We start from the raw sequence: 22,283 nt of genomic DNA, 5'->3' as shown, positions 1-22,283 counted from the left end.
AGCTAACATGAGTGGGAGTTACTAGTGGTGAGATTCAATACACATACAGTACCACCAGGCACGAACTGACACGCTTGAATAATCATGACATTTCTGTTGCAACTGCAGCCCAAATGAAAAACAAATGTGTTACACCAGGTTGTGATAATGCCTTTTACACATTTAGCTTATACAAGGGCATTTAGCTGCTACAAGGCTAATTGTCTATAGTAGGGGTAACGCGCCGCAAAATTCAAACATGATGAACCTAAGCAAATAAATCAACAGGATGTCACAAGTTCCTCAAGTTTATTTTTCTGAAACTAGTATGGAGCTTCCAAAATCACCTTGACAGAGTGACGGAACACATCAGCCAACATCACACACACACACACATTGAAAAAGTTCCATTCAGATTCACTAAACTGGATAGGCACACTCAAACCACGTCTAAACACATCAACATAAAACAACTTAATATATCCTTTTAATAGAGTGAAGGAACTCATGACCACATTCACAAAAATACAGCGATCGGGCTTTCAAAAAGACCCGGACTTCCTAAGACAGACAAAAAAAAGAAGAAGTGTGCACTGGGATGCAACTCTAGTTTTGCATATCATGCCATTGATTAACTACAAATCAACAATGTGGGCTGCCCCACAATGCTAATGCTATTCGTACAATTCTACATGCAAGGATTTCGGGTGGGTAACAGTTCAATGTTATTAACAGTAATAATGGTGTTGATAAGATCTGATACATCCTGTATAAATAGCTTGAAGCTAACAGAACAAGGTGTTGATAAGATATGATACATCCTGTATAAATAGCTTGAAGCTAACAGAACAAGGTGTTGATAAGAGCTGATACATCCAGTATAAATAGCTTGAAGCTAACAGAACAAGGTGTTGATAAGAGCTGATACATCCTGTATAAATAGCTTGAAGCTAACAGAACAAGGTGTTGATAAGAGCTGATACATCCTGTGTAAATAGCTTGAAGCTAACAGAACAAGGTGTTGATAAGAGCTGATACATCCTGTGTAGATAGCTTGAAGCTAACAGAACAAGGTTTTGATAAGAGCTGATACATCCTGTGTAAATAGCTTGAAGCTAACAGAACAAGGTGTTGATAAGAGCTGATACACCCTGTGTAAATAGCTTGAAGCTAACAGAACAAGGAGGGTATTGCTGGTGGAACAACAGTCAGTGCTGCTGACTAATTTAGCGTGTTGTTAGTAGTTCGACAAAGTAGAGTAGCGGTGGATTCCTCCACTCTGCTGAATGGGTTTAGTTTAGCTGACCGAGCAGGGGTCATCCTTGGAGGGCTTCACGTCTCCCTGAAGCAGCTGAATCATCACAGCCTTGGTCAGGTAACTGGAGGTGCCTCTCCTGCCCATCGGCGGTGTCTTATAGAACTCCTCCATGTCATCCTGCGGACAAAAATGTTTTTTCATTGTAAACTAGCGGTACTGTTATATACAGTGCGAACTGTAAAAAGTTGTTTAACAAAGCACTGCTTTTCCGCAACGACATGCAGAGCGAACAATTATTCAGAATGGAAATATATGATATGCATTACAAGTAAACAAGTGACACAATTATTTCCATCCTTAACATTCAGTGTTAATTAAGTAGACTGACCAGAAAAATTATCACCAATGCTCCCAAGGTATCCTCACCTCGAATATGAGGTCTGCTTCTACTTAGCGGAGATAACTTGTACTGTACATCATTGTGAAAGTACAACAGCTAAGCTCGCATGCTATATGAACTCCAAAAACCTTGTGTGACAGTGGTCTGACCCAACCTCAGATCCTGTGAGACCAGTGGACAGGGTAGGCCAGAGCATAGCACCTACCTGTTTCTTCGTCCCCTCCTGACTCCTGTCCTTCTGGAAGTCATGGAAGGCCTCCTTCACCAGAACATCCAGGTCCACCTTCTCCGAGAACTCCAGCTCCGGGTTTCTCTCCAACACTATGGACACCACCATCAGCAGCTGCAACCATGGAGATTAGATAAGAAAATAAGAAAATTTAAGAAAATAGAGCCATGAGAAAATGTGTGTACAATTAGGATTTTTGTATTGTTTTTTTTGTGTGAATTTTCCCCCTTTTTCTCCCCAATTTCGTGGTATCCAATTGTTAGTAGCTACTATCTTGTCTCATCGCTACAACTTTTGTACAGGCTCGGGAGAGACGAAGGTTGAAAGTCATGCGTCCTCCGATACACAACCCAACCAAGCCGCACTGCTTCTTAACACAGCGCGCATCCAACCCGGAAGCCAGCCACACCAATGTGTCGGAGGAAACACCGTGCACCTGACGACCTTGGTTAGCGCGCACTGCGCCCGGCCCGCCACAGGAGTCGCTGTTGCGCGATGAGACGAGGATATCCCTACCGGCCAAGCCCTCCCTAACCCGGATGACACTAGGCCAATTGTGTGTCGCCCCACGGACCTCCCGGTCGCGCCCGGCTACAACAGAGCATGGGCGCGAACCCAGAGTCTCTGGTGGCACAGCTGGCGCTGTAGTACAGCACCCTTAACTACTGCGCCACCCGGGAGGCCCCCAATAGGATTTTTGTATTGTTACCCCAATGTGTAGCGGAAGCATTGTTAGAGGAAATGTGTGGATGAGATGTTTGACCAATAGCAGTGTGTGGAAAACATGCAGCTGTAAATTACAGTGAAATCTGATTGGCCCTTACCTCTACTACTATCTGCCTGTACTCAGGCAGCACAATGTCCTTCAGTGTGTCTTCCACCAGCAGAGAAAAGTTCATCTCATACATGGTCATGTCAGACAGAGTAGGTTGCTGCAATGGAAGGGAAGATTTTAACAGTAATGCTTTAAGCAAGAACACCCCGATGGTTTTATTTTATTTATTTATTTCACCAGGTAGGACAAGTTGCCCTTTACAATTGCGACCTGGCAAAGCAGTTCGACACAGACAACAACACAGAGATACACATGGAGTAAAACAAACATTGTCAATAATAAGTCAATATACAATGTGAGCAAATGAGGTGAGATAAGGGAGGTAAAGGCAAAAAAACAAAAAAAGGCCATGGTGGCAAAGTAAATACAATATAGCAAGTAAAACACTGGAATGGTAGATTTGCAGTGGAAGAATGTGCAGGGTAGAGATAGAAATAATGGAGTGCAAAGGAGCAAAATAAATAAATAAATACAGTAGAGATAGTTGTTTGGGCTAAATTATAGATGGGTTATGTACAGGTGCAGTAATCTGTGAGCTGCTCTGACAGCTGGTGCTTAAACCTAGTGAGGGAGATAAGTGTTTCCAGTTTCAGAATTTTTTTGTAGTTCGTTCCAGTCATTGGCAGCAGAGAACTGGAAGGAGAGACAGACAAAGGAAGAATTGGTTTTGGGGGTGACCAGAGAGATACTGTCACGCCCTGGTCTTAGTATTCTGTGTTCTCTTTATTATTTTGGTTAGGCCAGGGTGTGACATGGGTGATTTATGTAGTTTGTTTTGTCTAGGGGTTTTGTAGTTTATGGGATTATGTTTAGTTAAGAAGGTAAGTCTATGGTTGCCTGGAGTTCTCAATCAGAGGCAGGTGGTTATCGTTGTCTCTGACTGGGAACCATATGTAGGCAGCCATATTCTTTAGGTCTCTTGTGGGTGATTGTTCTTGTCTCTGTGTTTTGCACAGAGACAGGACTGTTTTCGGTTTTCCACATTTTCTTGTTTTGTATAAGTATATTGTTCACGTTATCTTTATTAAAAGATGTTTATAAATAACCACGCTGTGTTTTGGTCCGCCTCTCTTTCCCAGGAAGAATCCCGTAACAGAATCACCCACCACAACAGGACCAAGTGGCGTGGTGACAGGCAGCGGCAGCAGGAGCAGTGAAATCAAGATTTCTGGACTTGGGAGGAAATCTGGGATGGAAAAGGACCCTTGGCACAGCCAGGAGAATATCGCCGCCCCAAAGAAGAGATGGAGGCGGGGAAGGCGGAGAGGCGCTGGTATGAGGAGGCAGCATGGCAACGCAGGTTGAACCACGAGAGTCAGCCCCAAAAATGTATTGGGGGGGTGGCACACAGGGAGTATGGCGAAGCCAGGTAGGAGACCTGCGCCAACTTCCTGTGCTTACCGGGGGGCTAGAGAGACCGGGCAGGCACCGTGTTATGCTGTGGAGAGCACGGTGTCCCCAGTGCGGGTGCATAGCCCGGTGCGGTACATACCAGCTCCGCGTATCGGCCGGGCTAGAGTGGGCATCGAGCCAAGTGCCATGAAGCCGGCTCTACGCATCTGGTCTCCAGTGCGTCTCCTTAGGCCGGCTTACATGGCACCAGCCTTGCGCACGGTGTCCCCGGTTCGCCTGCATAGCCCAGTGCGAGCTATTCCACCTCACCGCACTGGCAGGGCGACCGGGAGCATTCAACCAGGTAAGGTTGGGCAGGCTCGGTGCTCAAGAGCGCCAGTGCGCCTGCACGGTCTGGTCTATCTGGTACCACCGCCACGCATCACCCCTCCGGTGGCAGTTCCCCGCACTCGCCCTGAGCTGCGTGTCCTCGGCCCAGTACCACCAGTGCCGGCACCACGCACCAGGCCTACAGTGCGCCTCACCTGTCCAGCGCTGCCGGAGTCTCCCGCCTGTCCAGAGCTGCCGGAGTCTCCCGCCTGTCCAGAGCTGCCGGAGTCTCCCGCCTGTCCAGCGCTGCCGGAGTCTCCCGCCTGTCCAGCGCTGCCGGAGTCTCCCGCCTGTCATGAGCCGCCAGAGCTGGCAGTCTGCAAGGAGCCGCCAGTCTGCAAGGAGCCGCCAGTCTGCAAGGAGCCGCCAGTCTGCAAGGAGCCGCCAGAGCTGCCAGTCTGCAAGGAGCCGCCAGAGCTGCCAGTCTGCAAGGAGCCGCCAGAGCTGCCAGTCTGCAAGGAGCCGCCAGAGCTGCCAGTCTGCAAGGAGCCGCCAGAGCTGCCAGTCTGCAAGGAGCCGCCATTCTGCATGGAGCAGCCAGAGCCGCTAGTCTGTTTTCGGTTTTCCACGTTTTCTTGTTTTGGTCCGCCTCTCTTTCCCAGGAAGAATCCCGTAACATATAACTGCTGGAGCGCGTGCTACAGGTGGGTGCTGCTATCGTGACCAGCAAGCTGAGATAAGGGGGACTTTACCTAGCAGGGTCTTGTAGATGACCTGGAGCCAGTGGGTTTGGCAATGAGTATGAAGTGAGGGCCAGCCAACGAGAGCGTACAGGTCGCAGTGGTGGGTAGTATATGGGGCTTTGGTGACAAAACGGAGGGCACTGTGATACACTGCATCCAATTTATTGAGTAGGGTATTGGAGGCTTTTTGTAAATGACATCGCCGATGTCGGGGATTGGTAGGATGGTCAGTTTTCCAAGGGTATGTTTGGCAGCATGAGTGAAGGATGCTTTGTTGTGAAATAGGAAGCCAATTCTACATTTAACTTTGGATTGGAGATGTTTGATGTGAGTCTGGAAGGAGAGTTTACAGTCTAACCAGACACCTAGGTATTTGTAGTTGTCCACATATTCTAAGTCAGAGCGGTCCAGAGTAGTGATGCTGGACGGGTGGGCAGGTGCAGGCAGTGATCGGTTGAAGAGCATGCATTTAGTTTTACTTGTATTTAAGAGCAATTGGAGGCCACGGAAGGAGAGTTATGGCATTGAAGCTTGTCTGGAGGGTTGTTAACACAGTGTCCAAAGAAGGGCCAGAAGTATACAGAATTGTGTCGTCTGCGTAGAGGTGGATGAGAGACTCACCAGCAGCAAGAGCGACATCATTGATGTATACAGAGAAGAGAGTCGGTCCATGAATTGAACCCTGTGGCACCTCCATAGAGACTGCCAGTGGCCCGGACAACAGGCCCTCCGATTTGACACACTGAACACTATCAGAGAAGTAGTTGGTGAACCAGGCGAGGCAATCATTTGAGAAACCAAGGCTATTGGGTCTGCCGATGAGGATGTGGTGATTGACAGAGTTGAAAGCCTTGGCCAGGTCAATGAATACGGCTGCACAGTAATGTTTCTTATCGATGGCGGTTAAGATATCGTTTAGGACCTTGATCGTGGCAGAGGTGTACCCATGACCAGCTCTGAAACTAGATTGCATAGCGGAGAAGGTATGGTGGGATTCAAAATGGTCGGTAATCTGTTTGTTGACTTGGCTTTCGAAGACCTTAGAAAGGCAGGATAGGTTAGATATAGGTCTGTAGCAGTTCGGGTCAAGAGTGTCCCCCCCTTTGAAGAGGGGGATGACCGCAGCTGGTTTCCAATCTTTGGGAATCTCAGACGACACGAAAGAGAGGTTGAACAGGTTGAATAGGGTTTGCAACAATTTCGGCAGATCATTTTAGAAAGAAAGGGTCCAGATTGTCTAGCCCGGCTGATTTGTAGGGGTCCAGATTTCGCAGCTCTTTCAGAACATCATCTGACTGGATTTGGGAGAAGGAGAAATGGGGAAGGCTTAGGCGAGTTACTGTGGTGGGTGCAGTGCTGTTGACCGGGGTAGGGGTAGCCAGGTGGAAAGCATGGCCAGCCTATAGTGTGGTCCTTCAGAGATGTTATTAAATGTGGAGTTTGAGGATGTAAACAAAGAAGGATTATTATGTCACTGTTGCAATTACCAACACTACCTGTGGGAGATGGATCCCTGCCACTACGATGCCATTACAAGTTCTCTCCAAAGTCTGCCACACTCGGTCGTAGAAGCCATGGGGCGTCCTGTTGAGGGAACCATCGATCTGACGCCTATTGATCCAGGACCTGGTATGGGTAACGAATAGGGAAATTAATCAAATTGAATTTAAAAAATGTGTGTGTTTGTGAGTGTTTACCTGCCGTGCTGTTGTGGCTGAAGGACGTCCAGCAGCAGCTGTTTAACATCGCTGGGGGACATCTGGTAAATGTCCTGGGGTGGCATGTCTCCTGCTCGGATCTCCAACTCATGCTTCATGGCCTGGACGATCCACCTGCACCAATACCAGCGGAATACGAAGCAAAAACAATGCATCTCATAACCACAGATGGCTATCCTCAAACAGACAACTTGAGAGACAAACAGAATAACAACCACCCAGCTGTAGGATCCGAATGGCCATGGCTACAGCCTGCCTAGCTCTATTCCTCCCGGGCTCTACTCGTACCCGACGCGGATCTTGAGCATGCCGCTGAACAGCTCGGGGGTGTTGGAGATGATCCAGCCGATGTGGATGACCAGCTCCTGCTGCAGCACGGCCTCCCTCTCCCCGGAGCACTTGCTGTAGAGGATGCCCTTGATGACCCCAGGTGAGAGGGGATTGGAGATCACCTCCTCCTCATGCCCAAACAGTCCCAGCGTTACCTGGCAACAGAGCACAGCCCAGCCAGCGTCAGAGAAATGTCTGCAGTGCCGTTATTGTTGGGTGGGGATTCTTTTACTAAGAGGACAGAGTGATGAACCAGGAAGATAGACGTGTTTACATCATGGATAACAAGGAACAAATAGTCAAAAAGGTTCAAAAGAAAAACTTTGATCATATTTGATTTTCTATTATGGGTGACATCACTCTACCTATAAGCTTTTTGACTGACCAGATAGGATGCAATATTATATAGAAATGCTGATGTCTCCGTGTCCCCTTCGCATAAACTATCTATCCATCTTGCCACTGTAAAACTGCACCCCCACAGAGTAGAACATGAAAGGGACAAAAGATAATAACCAAGATTATCTTGTGATATTTCCTATTTTCAAAGCATAAAGGCCACATGAAAATTACACCCGGGTAATCATTATTCTTCCCAAACAAGATATCCTTTAATATCCTTCTGAAAAATAGCGCCTTCAAACTAATGGTCGCAGACTGATGTTCTCAAGTTAGCAAATCACAGTTATTAAATCTGCACCTCATTTCTATCACTACTAGGTGTAATCTAAACATGTCCTACCTTAACACATTCAAACAACAGCAGATATTCTCTAAACTCGAGTCCTCATATGCAAAAATCAAGGAAGATTCTACGTAGATCATGTAAGCAGACACCTGACTCTATTTAAAAAAAATCAGCTTTCTCATCTTGTCCAGAATCATTTCCCTTCTACGATGCAATCTATATGCAGATTCACACCTTGAGGTACTTCAAAGCAAAGAACCGCCCAAAACTCTTGGGTGGGAAAATGAGGCCAGAAATGGGGACTGTTTGGAAGCAACTTATCTCTGTGTAATATTTAAGAGGAAAAAGGTATAATGATAAAACATTGGCCAAGGCAGTTCACTTCATATAGATCCAAGGGAAATGGGAACTTACAGTATATTAGGTCATAGGTCAGGTCACGGCATACATAGAGCCTGTTAAACCCTGTTACTTTTACGTAACAAAATAGCAGCCTTGCTACAGGGCTAAAGCACAGTGAGGTAGCTGGGAAATATGAAGCGTGCAACTGCAACAACACTAAGCATTTCCTATAGGACAATAGCATGCGGGAGCTCAGTCAACTGAACGTTCGTAATACTTTCAAAATTGACATAATTTCATCCAATTCATTGATAAATCAGTGAACATAAAGATTGTGTTCGAAATAGGTATCTGACTTGAGAAAAAAAAAAAAAAAAAAAAACATGGTTCAACTGAAAAATTGGCCCCCCATTTTCAAATGTCCACTTACCTGCTTCCCATGCACTAAAACACTAGTAATACTTGGGGCAATGCTATCCACTAGCTTAGTTATCACACTGGCTGCGATTCGTACAACTCCCCTGGTGAACAAAACACAAGGAGATCCTTAATAGGCTCAACACTATATGTGTCAATACGTTAACTCGACAGTAGGAACAGTTGATGATGGCTGACTGCCATAACAATGCAGTCTGCTGTGTTCTCTATCATAAGAACCATACATACAGTATAACCATGACATTAACGCTGATGGGCTGTATAACGTGAGTTGAGGCACATGACTGAAGGTGCAATTAACATAATGAAGTTCTAAAACAAAGCTGTAAAATCATGTGCGTGGCACGTCCCACTCATGTCCCCATAGAATGGAAAGCTATTAGCATGGTGGGCGCTTCCCTCTGGGACACCTAGCCTAGCAGAACAGGCAGTGGTTCCAAAGGAAGATTCCACTGCATGAATCCAGCTCTGGCTCCTGCAATTGTTTCCCGCCTATTCAATTTCACTATTAGATTAAAAAACATATTATATTTTATTTTCCGGAGGGGGGGGGGGCAGACATATTTGAATGTTCACTAATTTACGATTGCATCATTCGCTAGAGTGACTGTGCAATGTCTCTCCTCCTGCTTGCTGGGTTCCTGTGAGGAAAAAGCAACAGGCATTGGTTGTGGTTATGGTACATACGCTCCCCTCCATATTTATTTGGACGGTAAGCAAACACTAAAATGTGTCTCTATACTCCAGCATTTTGGATTTGAGGGTATTTTCATAGAAATCAGTTTTTACCGTTTAGAAATGAAAGCACTTTATGTATCTAGTCCCCCCATTTGGACACATTCACTTATAGTGTATTAAAATAGTCAAAAGTGTAGTATTTGGTCACTATTTTCCGAACATGCAATGATTACATCAAACTTGTGACTCTACAAACTTGTTGGAAGCATTTGCAGTTCTTTGGAGTTGTGCCCAATAGAAATAAATGGTAAATAATGTAGTGTGTCATTTTGGAGTCACTTTTATTGTAAATAAGAATATAAATGTTTCTGAACACCTCTACATTAATATGGACGCTATCATGATTACGGATAATCCTGAATGAATCGTGAATAATGACAAGGTATGATCTTTGTGCATCTGTAACTTTTTCACTTGCGTGCTAGGAACATGGGACCATATACTTCACTTTTAATACACTACTTTTATACACTACAAGGGAATTTGTCCAAATACTTATGACACCTACACAAATGGGGGGACTAGATACACTATATATACACACACAAAAGTATGTGGACACCCCTTCAAATGAGTGGATTTGGCTATTTCAGCCACACCCATTGCTGAGAGGTGTATAAAAATCAAGCACACAGCCATGCAAATTCTAAACATCAGTGCCCAACCTCACGAATGCTCTTGTGGCTGAATGGAAGCCTCCACAGCAATGTTCCAACATCTAGAGGAAAGCCTTCCCAGAAGAGTGGAGGCTGTTGTAGCAGCCAAGGAGGGACGAGCTACATATTAATGCCCTTGATTTTGGAATGAGATGTTCGACAAAGCAGGTGTACTTTTGGTCATGTCGTGTACATAGTGCTTTCATTTCTAAACGGTAACAGATACGTAAGAAAAATAAAAGGTGACATTCTGTGCTGTTGTCTCATATGACACATTGATCTCACATCCACAATTCTGGAGCACAGAGACAAATGAAATGTTCTAGCTTCACTGTCCAAATAAATACGGAGGGGAGTGTACATGGCAGCAGACAGGGTTGCTTAGCCGTACATGTCAACTTCAAAAAACTACCTCAATAGAAATCCAAATAAAATGGAGAACAGTGTTTTAAACTTCAGGTGGATTGTAGGTTGTAGTAAAACCCAGATTTTCTAAAACAAAGTGTATTTTCATCGTATCGACAACATTCACCTCCCATTTACCACATCCAGCCATCTATTCTTTCACTTATTGTAAATTGTGCTCGTATCTTTTTTAGCACAGATATAGTCTACGGCTTATACTTCTACATATTTTGTCCAGGAAATGTCAGGCTAAATGCTCATGGTGTGTGATGTTAAACCATTGATGTTGTGTAATACAAAAGGAACTTATTTCAAGTTCCACTTATTAACCCACGTTAAATAAATGAGAAAGGAAATTGGACCAAGTATTGACGTGGTTCCAGGGCAAGGTGGAGCCTGGCCTATAGGCTGTTCCACTCTCTGACTCTCAGGTCCCTCTGCAATTATGTTCAATCTTAGCGCTGAGCAATATGAAAACTCACGACCAGCTCCCTTGACACAGCCAAACCACCACAACAACAACAACAACAACGGCAAGAACAAAAAGGCCAACGGAGCATGTGAACGTGAAATTGACCGTCCATAGAGAGCAAATGGACAGTGCTGCAGAGGGAAGTAAGTGCATGAGTGAAGCATAGCACTCACAGTTAATGGTACACGCTGTGCACAGTGACTGACTGGCTAGCTGAGCTAATACAGTACACATGCTACACAGACTCCACACATCAACTCTACTCCATTACCTGCTTGCCATGGACCACCAGTGTGGTGATATGAGGGGCAATAGAACTGGCAAACTTCATGATAACGGCCGCAGCGTAACGCACCGCCAGCCTACACCCATAGAAATATGTATCATTGTTTACAACAGTTTGGAATTCAGTAGAGAACAAGATAAAATGTTACTTCAATCTTGAAACGATTAGTAAAATGATCTGAAAGGCAAAAAAGTTGAAGACTCTTCATGGAGGTACGGTACAAAATGGATGGATATTACCTGCCCCATGAAATAAAATAAAACTATTCTTTCAGGTTAAATGAAAAGGGAATGATAGGGAAAGAAGAACATCTGACCAAAGCTTCCTGGTCCCAGCTCTTCTGTAGAGTCTCTCCATGTCTTCCATTAGGGTCTCTGGAAACAGTTAAAAGGTGTAAGTGAACTGAGCAATGCAAATCATTGTGTATATATATATATATATTCTAGAAGAATGTAAACTGTGGATGATTGGGTCTGAAAACAGCGTTTGCCAAGCCACTGCTATTCATGACACTAGCTGCGTAGGCTATGCCTTGGTTGAATTGACCCCATTTGTTCTTTGTATTATTTCTAACACAGAGGAGACACGGATCCAAACTAAATCAGTTAGTCATGGGGGTGCTAAATGGATTAGGCTATGGACATTTCATTTACAGTGATGCACTGATTCCCACCCTGGGGCTAGTTGGCCTGGTAGTCTGGCTCTGATGAATAGTGTTAAAGTATCTGTTCAGTGTTACCAATTTTATTTTTGAAAATAAAATAGTACCTCCAATAAATTACAATATGAATTAAATAGATGTCCTTCCAAAACATTATAATTAGGATGTTAAAAAGCAGATTTGCTCTGTGCCTCTGCTTGGCCTGTTAGGAAACAAGAGTGATCTCAGTCAGCAAATCTCAACCCAATTAAACACTTTTGGGAGATTCTGGAGCAGCGCCTGAGACAGCATTTTCCACCACCACCAACAAAATACCAAATGGAAGAGTGGTGTCGCATCCCTTCAATAGAGTTCCAGACACTTGTAGAATCTATGCCAAGGTGCATTGAAGCTTTTCTGACTTGTGGTGGCCCAACACCCTATTAAGACATGTTGGTGTTTCCTTTATGTTGGCAGTTACCTGTATATTAGTCAACAACAGCTAACTGGGTTTCCTCTTGACATAAAACGTTTAGCTACAAACCACAGGATTTAAAATAGAAGGGAATGGAGAGGTGGCTGTTGTGTGAAGGATCTGCTTTGACTTGCTTTCTTGTTGGCTAGCCAGTTAGCCGCGATAGCAAACCTTAGCACGCTAGTTAGATAACTGCTTCTAAACAGCCAGCAGGCCAACTCTTACAAACCACGTAATTTGTAATTTGAAATAGAAGTGACTGGCGAGATAGTTGTTTGATAACAGCAACTGTGGATTGTTGGCTAGCTAGCTTGCTTGTGTGCGTGCAGTGTGTGCACTCCTGTGCCTCGAGAAGGATCATTCGCTCCACCAGAGAAAAATATATAAAATCAAAAAAGCTGCTCGACCAATCACATACGGGCCTGTCTCTGCCAAAGAGGATGACGTCATTATCCAGGCAAATTTCACGCATTTTTTTTAACAGTTTGTTTCAAAATTAAGTTAAGATTCGGTTTTACTGAGAGGTTTTCTCTCATTTATGGTTTGGCTACAATAACAAGTAAAGGACAAGTCAACAACATTATTTGGGTATGAGATTATTAGTAAGAAGAGATTTTCACTGGACTGTTACTTTAACAGAGTAAAACCATTTTGCACGTGCGTTTTTGTTTCCGTGCCTACCATCCTTGGCAAAGAAGTCAGGACCCTCTTTCTTCATGAGAATACTGGCAAGCTGTGCTTGACTGGCCAGGCAGTCACAGTCCTGAGAAAGACAAAAACACAGAAAGAGGTCAAAGGTCATGCCAATGGCGGTGTAAAGACAGTTAAGAGTCAGATCTAGGGCCCTGACATTAAAACACCCATCCACTTTTGATTGTAGCTGTCCTAATATTGACACCGTACTCCTGTACTCACATAGAACTTCTGCATGATCTCGTTGGTGGATTTGTGTTTCCACTCCTCGATGTCGATCTCAGGCTGCTGCTCCAGGTTTGAGGCATTGGGCGTGCTCGTCTGCCTCTTCACCTTGGAGTGCTTGGGCATCTCCAGCTCCTGAAAGTTCTTAAACTCTGGGATTCTAGACCAGGGGAAGTTACAGGAGTATTTTCAGGTTTACAGGCAAGTTAAATCCTTTACACACTGATTCCTCTATAAAAAAAGTGTCACAAAACACAAAAGGCGGAAATGACAGGAACAAGCTCTTACTCTGCTTCGTTGACACGAAGGAAGTCCAACTGCTCCACAATAGCTCCTGATATCAGGGTCTGGAAGGACGATTTAATGGTGACATCAAGGAATCTCATTTACATGGGATATGGACAGTTCAGGTGGAGTCACATCGATATGAGGACAGCCAGTCACATGTACAAAGGGGAATTATGTTCCCAGAAGAATGAGATGATAAAAGGGAGCCCTGTGTCTGCTCCTAGAGCTAGGTGTGAGGGGAATATTGAGTGACGTTCATAAAAGACGTCACATCAAAACATCTAAAGAACTCTCTAGAGACACTGAAAGTCATTGTAACAGTAGGAAATAGAACTCGGTGAAGGCAATTCAAAGGCATTGGATTTGCAAACATACATATTCACTATTTCTAAATGCATTTCCAAAGGAAAGGAGAACTGAACATACATACAGTATACAACAGTATTGTGAGGGTAGATATCACAATGCCTCAAAGAAGTGTGAGTGGACTGAAACAAGTAAAAGTGTTGAGAACCTGAAGCCTGTCCACGTGAACTTTGACCCCACCGACACACCCCTTCTTGAACGATGCCAACATGTCCAGGACTGGGTTGAAACGGCTCCCCCTGAAGGATATTCTACTGTTATCATTTTCTCCATATTAACCTCATGAGTATATGCTATTCCACGGACTCCACTAGCACAACCTCTACTGTGGGATGGTAAGCGATTTTATTGCATTTAAAAAGGTGCTCTTTGGATAATGATCTATGCTGATCACAGCAGTATTGCACCCAAGCTAAAGTGATATAAATGACAACAACAAAACTATTATTGGCAAATACAGGTACACCTCCTGTGCTGGATTCCAATACACTCTAAAAGCAGTAACAATTACAGTACAGTAGAAAATACAAAAGTAGATCTTACTTGATGTTGTCCTCTCTGATGAGGACCAGGAAGAGTGGGCGACCTTTCATTTTCCAGCTATGCTTGATGAACTGCAGTGCATTCTACATACAAAGATATGGAACACATTAAACTTGCATTGACCAAACAGACATACAGTTAGGGACACAATGTGGTGAGTGTGCATTCCCCAGAACAAGGATTAAACCAGACGAATGTCTAAACAGAAGTGTTTATGATGAGAGTTCACCCCAGCTCACCTTGATGTCATCAATCAGCAGCATGACATCCTGGGATAAGTAGAAGTCATTGAGATCAAAGACGATTGGGTAGCACACCACAGTCTTCCCCAGGATCCGATAAATCTGTGGGGAGTGGAGCAGACACATTGCATTACCTGATCCTGCAGGCCAAGATGGATGGCTCGGAGGTACCGACATATACATTACTCTGGACAGGACATAAAACAACCCATCGATCTTGAAGAAGGAATACACTGAAGCTAGAACGCATAGATGTTACAGTCCTGCGAGCAAAGACACTTCCTAAAACTAACACACAACCTCTCCTCTACAAACAAACACACAAATATGCACAGGCACACTCGTTCTCCCTGTCTGTTTCTAAAGCACACGCACTACCACGCACACAAACAAAGAGATTATTAGAATGCCCTCTGGCAGGACGCCCTATTCCATCAGAACACATAAATGTTCCATTCAAAAATTGTCTTAGTAATAGGTTTGGAACTGTGATCGATTCATTTGGCAATAAAACATATTTAAAAAATGTATTTAAATGTCCTTCACTGGGGACAACTAGAAGGAATACCAACAACAGTTGAATGACAGCAGCTCACAATATCAAAGTGGATTACGAAATTGAATGACACATATTTCCATCATGGATTGCATGGCAGCAGTACATTGTACAATGTTAAGAGTCAGGCAAAAATATGTATAACATCTATGTACATTATATCTGTACATGTAAATGAATATTATTCCGTTTCTGAGCTGTGGTTGCACACTGAAAAGTGCTGGTTTATGTTCATCAGTGAGGAGGTGGTGGTGTGCCCAGGACCTCAGAGTATGTGGTAGCAATGAATGGTGAACACTCACCTTGCAAGTCCCCATGCAGCCCACTGGCCTTTCCGGACGCCCACTCAGACCCAGCTTCTTATTGACGGCCAGGAAGCGGTACGCCTGGGGGAGAAAGAGAGAGATGCATACCTATTTCAGTTTCGTTTATTTTTTATTTATTTTAAAGCCTAGTTTTTGAAATTACACATCAAATCTTAGACCATGGCCTACTGACCAACACCATTTACATTACAACTGACAAACAGACCACAACATAGATTACCCTCCTTCTATTCCCTCCGGCAAGTCACAGATCCACAGAGAACTGCTGTCATGTAGCTAGCTGCCTTCCTTTCCTCTCTTACACATATCTAGCCTTCAGATCTGACAACACACTCAGCTCGATATGACAGAGATCATAATGGGAGTCATTTTAAAAATGCCAGGCAGGGAAAGTTGTCTATTTTTATTGCACCTCTAAAAAGATCAATCCTCCTCATATCCCCAAGGATTTCTTTTGTTGCGATCCATAATCTAAAATGACCTCCCTCTGAAGTTGAGACGCGCCAGTAGCTAACGGACCCTGCAGAGCCTGCCTATGACGGCTCTGTTGTGGAGCCTAACACCCCTATGGTTCTGTTTAGTGCCATGGTGCCGGTGGGTTTAATGGAGAGTTGTCAGAAGGCAGAGATAGAAAGGTCCCCTGCAGGTCCTTACTGTAAAGCAACACCAAGTAGCTCAGTTAGTTAGTAGGCTCCGTCAGTCAGGATCGGCCCTCACTGCTCCCTATTCTTTCACTTCTACCTGGTTAGGGCTTGGTGTAAATTTTCCTTGGCTAATGGTATTTTAAATATATTTGAATTCCACTTTCACTATGTAATGGTACAAGGTCACAGAGTGTCTATGCCCTGAAGACACTGAAACTGAGAGAAAGAGGTAACAACCTGTATGCCAGAGTGATGAGGAAAATTGTTGTCAATCCACAATGCGGATAACGGGAATTGATTTTACAGCACCTGATCCATGCATGTGAGGAGGCACATTGCAGTCCCTGTGACCTCTGTGTCATACTGTCCCTTTACGAGATGATGGGATGAAGTCAGCCCTGATCTTCCCACACCGGGCTATACATGTAAATTATTCCTCCTAATCAATCCAATCAGAGGCTCCTGGTCAATAACACTGGCTGTATACTTCAGTGGCGCTGCAGGAAACATAGCTAACAAGCTTCCATACACAGCAATCACCAGTCTTACCAAAGAGCAATGTGTACATCCTACCACTAGATGGAGCTCTGGCACTCCTCCTGCTTTTCCCATCTTCAAATGAGTTGGAAACCAATTATACATGGGTGGAAAGTACGAAAGATAATAGGAGAATCAAGCAATTAACAGAATATTATGATAATATTTAAAAAGCAGAGTTCAGAAAGACGGCAAATATTTATTCAGAATTAAGTCGCATAACAAATTCCCAGCGCCCCTGGCCATGTGGCCTGTTTGAGGAGAGACGTTGTGTGAACCTTTGTCTGCACCCACGGCTCCCTGTCCCTGCCTGAAGAATACCAATGAACACAGCACACGGCTCACATCAAAGTTCTCTCATTTAGACCACAATCAAAAGCAACCAAACTGCTAATGTGATTGCTGTTAATGCCATCAAGATGGCTACATTCTGAGCGTGTCATTAGGCTGGGTGATATGAGGCCTGTTGTAAGAGAATGACAGTTGTAACAGAAGGCTTTAGTGTCGCAGTGTCTCTGTTCATCAATCGGAAAACTGCTCTCCACTCTCCTAGACATCTGGGTCGTTCCATGAAAAGGGGGGCCTTTGATATTTAAAAGTAGAAATTGTGTACCAATTTTGAATTTTAAAATCCTATTATATTAAATGAAGTACACTTTAATATAGTCCACATGGAGAATTCAAATGTTATTTTCAATGGAATAAAGGCTCGCTAAAGTGCCAAAATTCAGCATATCAATGTCCCCTGTCACCTCTAGGAAGATTTTCCATCATACGTCAGTTTCATCATTAGAAAGCCCTAGTTATTTTGAGGCGTCACTACGGTCCCTGGTTCGAATCCAGGCTGTATCACATCAGGCGGCGCACAATTGGCCCAGCGTCGTCCGGGTTTGCCCATCATTGTAAATAAGAATTTGTTCTTAACTGACTTGCCTAGTTAAATAAAAAATATGAATATTATAATATATTTCATGTGATTAGGTATTCTTTTACTGTCCCTCATTTTAAGGTTTAAGAAGATATCGTCAACCCTGTTTATTTGGCACCTATTAGGCACTTACTATAGTACTTTTTCATTTAGCCTCATGAGATGGGGAAAATGTGTGTCCTTTTATGACAATGTTAAAATCTAAAGTTTTTTTGGACCATGTTCCACTTGGTACCAAGAATTGGTGGAACGACCGTTGGCTTTTATAGACATGATCGCTGGGAGATGGGTCAAACGACATGCAGATGGGTTTGGGAAGGCGTCACCAAGGCGAATGGAAGCTATTTTGGCAGCGCTGTTGCTGTGCCACCTGGGTTGAGATAAATAACATGCTGCTGGATGTAATTGCCGCTCTCCTGTCGTCAAGCAGCTGTTGGAAACACAATCGAACGGCAGAGAGAGAGAGATGAAGCGAGCGACGCAATGCAGAGCGGTGCCCCAGCCTTTAACAGATTCAAATGTGATTTAATATTTAGCATGCTGCTCGCCCTGGCTCGTGACACCCACCCAATCCATTGCTGCATAACTACATGCCCAACAACAGGGAGGAAGAGCAGAGGCTGACCTTTCTAAGTTGTATTAATATATTAGGAAAGGCAGTGGTCGTTTCTATATGCATTACACCAATACAGTAATACTTTTAGTCTTGATGCACTGGATACTATAGACATCCCACAAGAAGAATACGCTGGTTGCCAAAATGACATATTGGACAGGTCAACTGGTCAATCCCATTGGCCAATCTCCAGCCTCACTCTGACTGATTGAGCAACCAAGAGGGATAGCTTAATAGATCGTGGCTGCAAAGATTGAAAGTCAGATGAATTGACTAAGCCCATATGTTCGGCTGACATATTGATAGATGGCCTTGGACATCTAGGAAAATTGACTGATTCGTGTATTGCTTTCTAAAATCATGTACGTTTCCTAAAACTTTCAGAAAAATGTACGTGAACGTCACACAATCTTCTCTCCTTGCAGTGAGCATTTTATGGCCTCAGTCAGGTTGCGGTGTTACCCATAGTGATGAACATCACTCCTATTTCATTCTGTGGTATAACTCACATTAACCAGCTCCTTCTGGGCCCAGATCTGAATGGGCTCCACCTGTTGGGGTGTCTGAGTCTGGATGCCATAGGTGTTCAGGAACACCTGCAGTCTGCAACACAACACAACACACTGTTAGGCTACACAGCTGGGACTGTTTAGGAAGCCCAACAGTCTGGGTGGCCAAAATAATATTAGCTATGAAAAAGAGCGCCAACTACTGGTGGCGGACTCCGATAGAGGTGCCGGTTAGAGGACGTAAATGACCAGTAGGAGACATGTACAGAACGCACATTTATTACCAAACAGACACACAGAAAACAATGAGGATTGACTACTGAAAGTGTTGTCGTGAATCGTGTAGTGATTTTGACAACACACTAAAACACCAGTGAGGGAGAACAGAAGAAGGATTGTCTATGTGGAAAGGTTCAAAGGTGAGTTGATGTGGAGGACGGGAGTTTAGAGGTTGACTCAACCTGCCCTCCTCCTGGAAAAAACTGAAGTGTTGAGAGGCAGAGAGGGAGTCGGCTGCTCCCAGGCTAGGCTATTGATTGGCTGACCAGGTCAGCTGAATCTGTTCCCTGACAACCTGGTCCCTAAACACATTGGTGTGAATTGGGCCTCTGCCACTGGACAATAGGGTCAGGTTGAGGATGGTCAACTCTACTGCAGCTGAAAGGTCACACAGAGTTTGTCTCCACGCCAGAGAGACAGTTCAATAAGGGTTTAATTATTAAAGCTATAGGGTTTTGTACAAGCTACATCTTGAAAAACTCTCTGAAACAAACGCAGCAATAGGTAACGGCTAGGAGGAAGTGAGCAGGCTGAAGTACGAGTGCTAGGTTAAGACCTGCAGTCTGAATGGAACAGCAGGACAGGTCAACAGGCTTCAGCTGGCCAGCCGACCACTTTAACCTCCCTCTCTCTGACTCCACAGCTAAATGAGGGTGCTAACAGGTGAAGACCGTGCAATGGCCAAGCGCTTAATGTGCACAGTGCAACAACAACAACAAAACACAGAAGAGTGAAGGAGAGAGGGAGAAAAACAGCCAGCTTTACGAACTACCACAAACTCTCTCTCACACACAACTCTCTCATCTCAGAGACACATAGCTACCTCACACAGTGTCCTATTAATCTTTCCCATCACCTACCTCTGGCTCTCAGCAATCAGGGCTACATGAACCACCGTGTCATTATCAATGGGACCCTGGAAGAGAGAGAGAGAGAGAGAGAGAGAGAGAGAGAGAGAGAGAGAGAGAGAGAGAGAGAGAGAGAGAGAGAGAGAGAGAGAGAGAGAGAGAGAGAGAGAGAGAGAGAGAGAGAGAGAGAGAGAGAGAGAGAAGTGAACGCTCACCTTACAGGGGAAAATACGATTTCAGTTTATAGTATATAACAAAATCACAATAATATACTGAATTGTTATCTTGTATAATACATAGCAGTGAAAATTGCTCCACTTGTGAAGGAAAGCTTTGAATAGGAGATAAAGGGGTTTGAGGGAACAAAAGAGTGATGAGGGAAGAGAGGAGAACCATACCTCACCGTACCCTGTCATTACAGAAGTTTGAACAGTGGTAATCTTTATAGTGGTTGTAAACTACTGATTTCGTAGGAGTCGGATTGGCCATAGTAAATCAGAAGAGTCAGTGACTACAGACACTGTATTCCAGATAGTAGCTCATATCCCACTTAAGGTCTTATTTCGGAATAAACTGTTTACATGCACCTTTGATATCCTGCTAACGAGTATATCTAAATAAAAAAAAACAGGTTAAATGGAATATTAACTGAAATATGGACACTGACTGTATGTAGGCCTATAACCTCTCACACGTAGAGTAATATAATATGAACTCTTGCAGAATTATGCATTTCTTGCTGTAAAATTATACAACAAATGTTCATTTTGTCTCGGCTACAGGAGTGGAGAAATCGGATTTCTTTCTTTCAGCATCTCGAGTAAACGTGACGGCGCGTGTAATGTGTTATCTTTGACGCTGTTATGCAAGCAGACTATTTCAACCACATAACATATGCGCCCAAGACGAACTTGAAGTCTTATCAGAAACGTGTTTAATCGTTTTCTCAGCTTTTAATTTCCATAATTAAAAGGTCCCTTAATAACAGGATATTGGTGTGCATGCAAACGTTGTCACAGATGCAGAGAAGCAGTGCCTTTGCTTCAGAATTTAGTTACACGAATAAAGCTCCTGACTCTGAACAAGGTGAAAGGTATGATACAACAGCCTGTCATACACCTGCGAATCTTTCAAGGAGTCATCTTTGAGGATCGAATGACGTTGATCTAATGATCATGCTTCCTTTCTCTTCTATTTGCAGCAATTGCATTTCTGCCTCCCTCCTCTGAGTCCCGGGAGATGTATTCAGAGGTAAGTGATTTGTAAACAGAGTGAATCATATCACTGGAGTTAAATGACTAAAATCCCTGGGCCATTTGAAAACAACATATTGTGATTCGCAGGAGGGCTGTTCATCAGAGGCAATGCTCCGTTAGATGGCCCCGCAGGAAGCCTGAGAAGAGAAAGCTGGAAGCCATTTTGTTTGGGCGGAAAGAGCAGGTTTTTCTCAACACCCTCATTATCATTAATCAGAGGAATCCGGGACGGGGGAGAGAGAGGTTCACAGAAATCTCTTCTGATTAATTGTGAGCAGCGGCTTCCAAAACACTGCAATGGAAATCTCTCATTAGCATTCTGCTCCAAAACACAAAAGGAATCATTTGAGGAGAGAAAGAAATAAAGAAAATAAGAAATGAAGATGCAAAAACATTAATGCAGGAAATATCTTCTCTCTCTCCAGCTCACCACTATACCTACCTGGTGGGTAATTAGGTTTAAAGCAAAGCTTCGATTGGACAGCAGAATATACTGGAACATCTTAATAGGTGTTGCAGCGATCTTGTTATGTCTCAGGAAAAAAAACCTGGATAAGACTGGTCAAGCTTCAATTAGCGCCTCATGTTCGTGCCTGCTGGCACCTGGCTCTGGGCCCTCTGCTCTGGCCCCTGAGGTAACCGGGGCCAGAGCAGATGGAGGGACAACACACTGACGACACTACAGCCAGGAGACACTAACAGTCTCTCATAAGGCCACCTCAATGCTCAGTAAATGTGTGAACGGATACATACTGTATACACTGCCCTACCAAGCAAAACGGCAGTAACTGCTCCTTTGGTCAAAAATGAGTTAGTAATTTTTGCTACATTAAATACATGCTTAATCATGTGGACAAGTATCCTGCCTCTACCGTATTGTGTTTTGGAGAAAATGGGAGTCATATTAGCAGTAAGAGCACAAGGTTACTGTGAAACAAAGGTAAATAAAAGCTACTTTTCTCAGTTCCACGCTATGAGCAGTTACTGGCTTTTTGCTTGGTCGGGCAATATAAACACAAACAAAATAATTAACATTTTGACCGGGGTTGGAGGAAGACTTATTGTTTTCAGAGGAAGAGAGATGGAGAGTGTCTTAGTTCTTTATTTGTTTTTTTCCTTTTAGGTGTAATGAT

At 44.0% G+C, this 22,283-nt stretch overlaps 1 protein-coding gene across 2 annotated transcripts in view; it reads right to left on the bottom strand.

Annotated features, from left to right (window-relative positions):
* Positions 1–271: 271 nt before the first annotated feature.
* phkb (phosphorylase kinase, beta) overlaps positions 272–22,283 on the bottom strand; it is a 61,581-nt gene continuing 39,569 nt past the window's right edge. For both annotated transcript variants that reach the window (XM_046349655.1, XM_046349654.1), the window contains 17 exons: positions 19,907–19,962; positions 18,768–18,861; positions 15,510–15,593; positions 14,649–14,753; positions 14,410–14,492; positions 14,015–14,105; positions 13,501–13,559; positions 13,210–13,372; positions 12,976–13,057; positions 11,496–11,553; positions 11,165–11,255; positions 7,113–7,309; positions 6,804–6,938; positions 6,603–6,732; positions 2,691–2,798; positions 1,843–1,980; positions 272–1,414 (listed from right to left, as the gene is read on the bottom strand). In XM_046349655.1, coding sequence (XP_046205611.1) covers positions 1,277–1,414; positions 1,843–1,980; positions 2,691–2,798; positions 6,603–6,732; positions 6,804–6,938; positions 7,113–7,309; positions 11,165–11,255; positions 11,496–11,553; positions 12,976–13,057; positions 13,210–13,372; positions 13,501–13,559; positions 14,015–14,105; positions 14,410–14,492; positions 14,649–14,753; positions 15,510–15,593; positions 18,768–18,861; positions 19,907–19,962 — 1,812 coding nt within the window. In that variant the 3' untranslated portion in view covers positions 272–1,276. The remainder of the gene's footprint in view (positions 1,415–1,842; positions 1,981–2,690; positions 2,799–6,602; positions 6,733–6,803; positions 6,939–7,112; positions 7,310–11,164; positions 11,256–11,495; positions 11,554–12,975; positions 13,058–13,209; positions 13,373–13,500; positions 13,560–14,014; positions 14,106–14,409; positions 14,493–14,648; positions 14,754–15,509; positions 15,594–18,767; positions 18,862–19,906; positions 19,963–22,283) is intronic.

The sequence above is a fragment of the Oncorhynchus gorbuscha genome, linkage group LG05 (genome assembly GCF_021184085.1).
Source record: "Oncorhynchus gorbuscha isolate QuinsamMale2020 ecotype Even-year linkage group LG05, OgorEven_v1.0, whole genome shotgun sequence".
Classification (NCBI taxonomy): Eukaryota; Metazoa; Chordata; class Actinopteri; order Salmoniformes; family Salmonidae; genus Oncorhynchus; species Oncorhynchus gorbuscha.
Note: the sequence above shows the minus strand (reverse complement) of the source record. Positions and strands in the feature narration are given on the sequence as shown.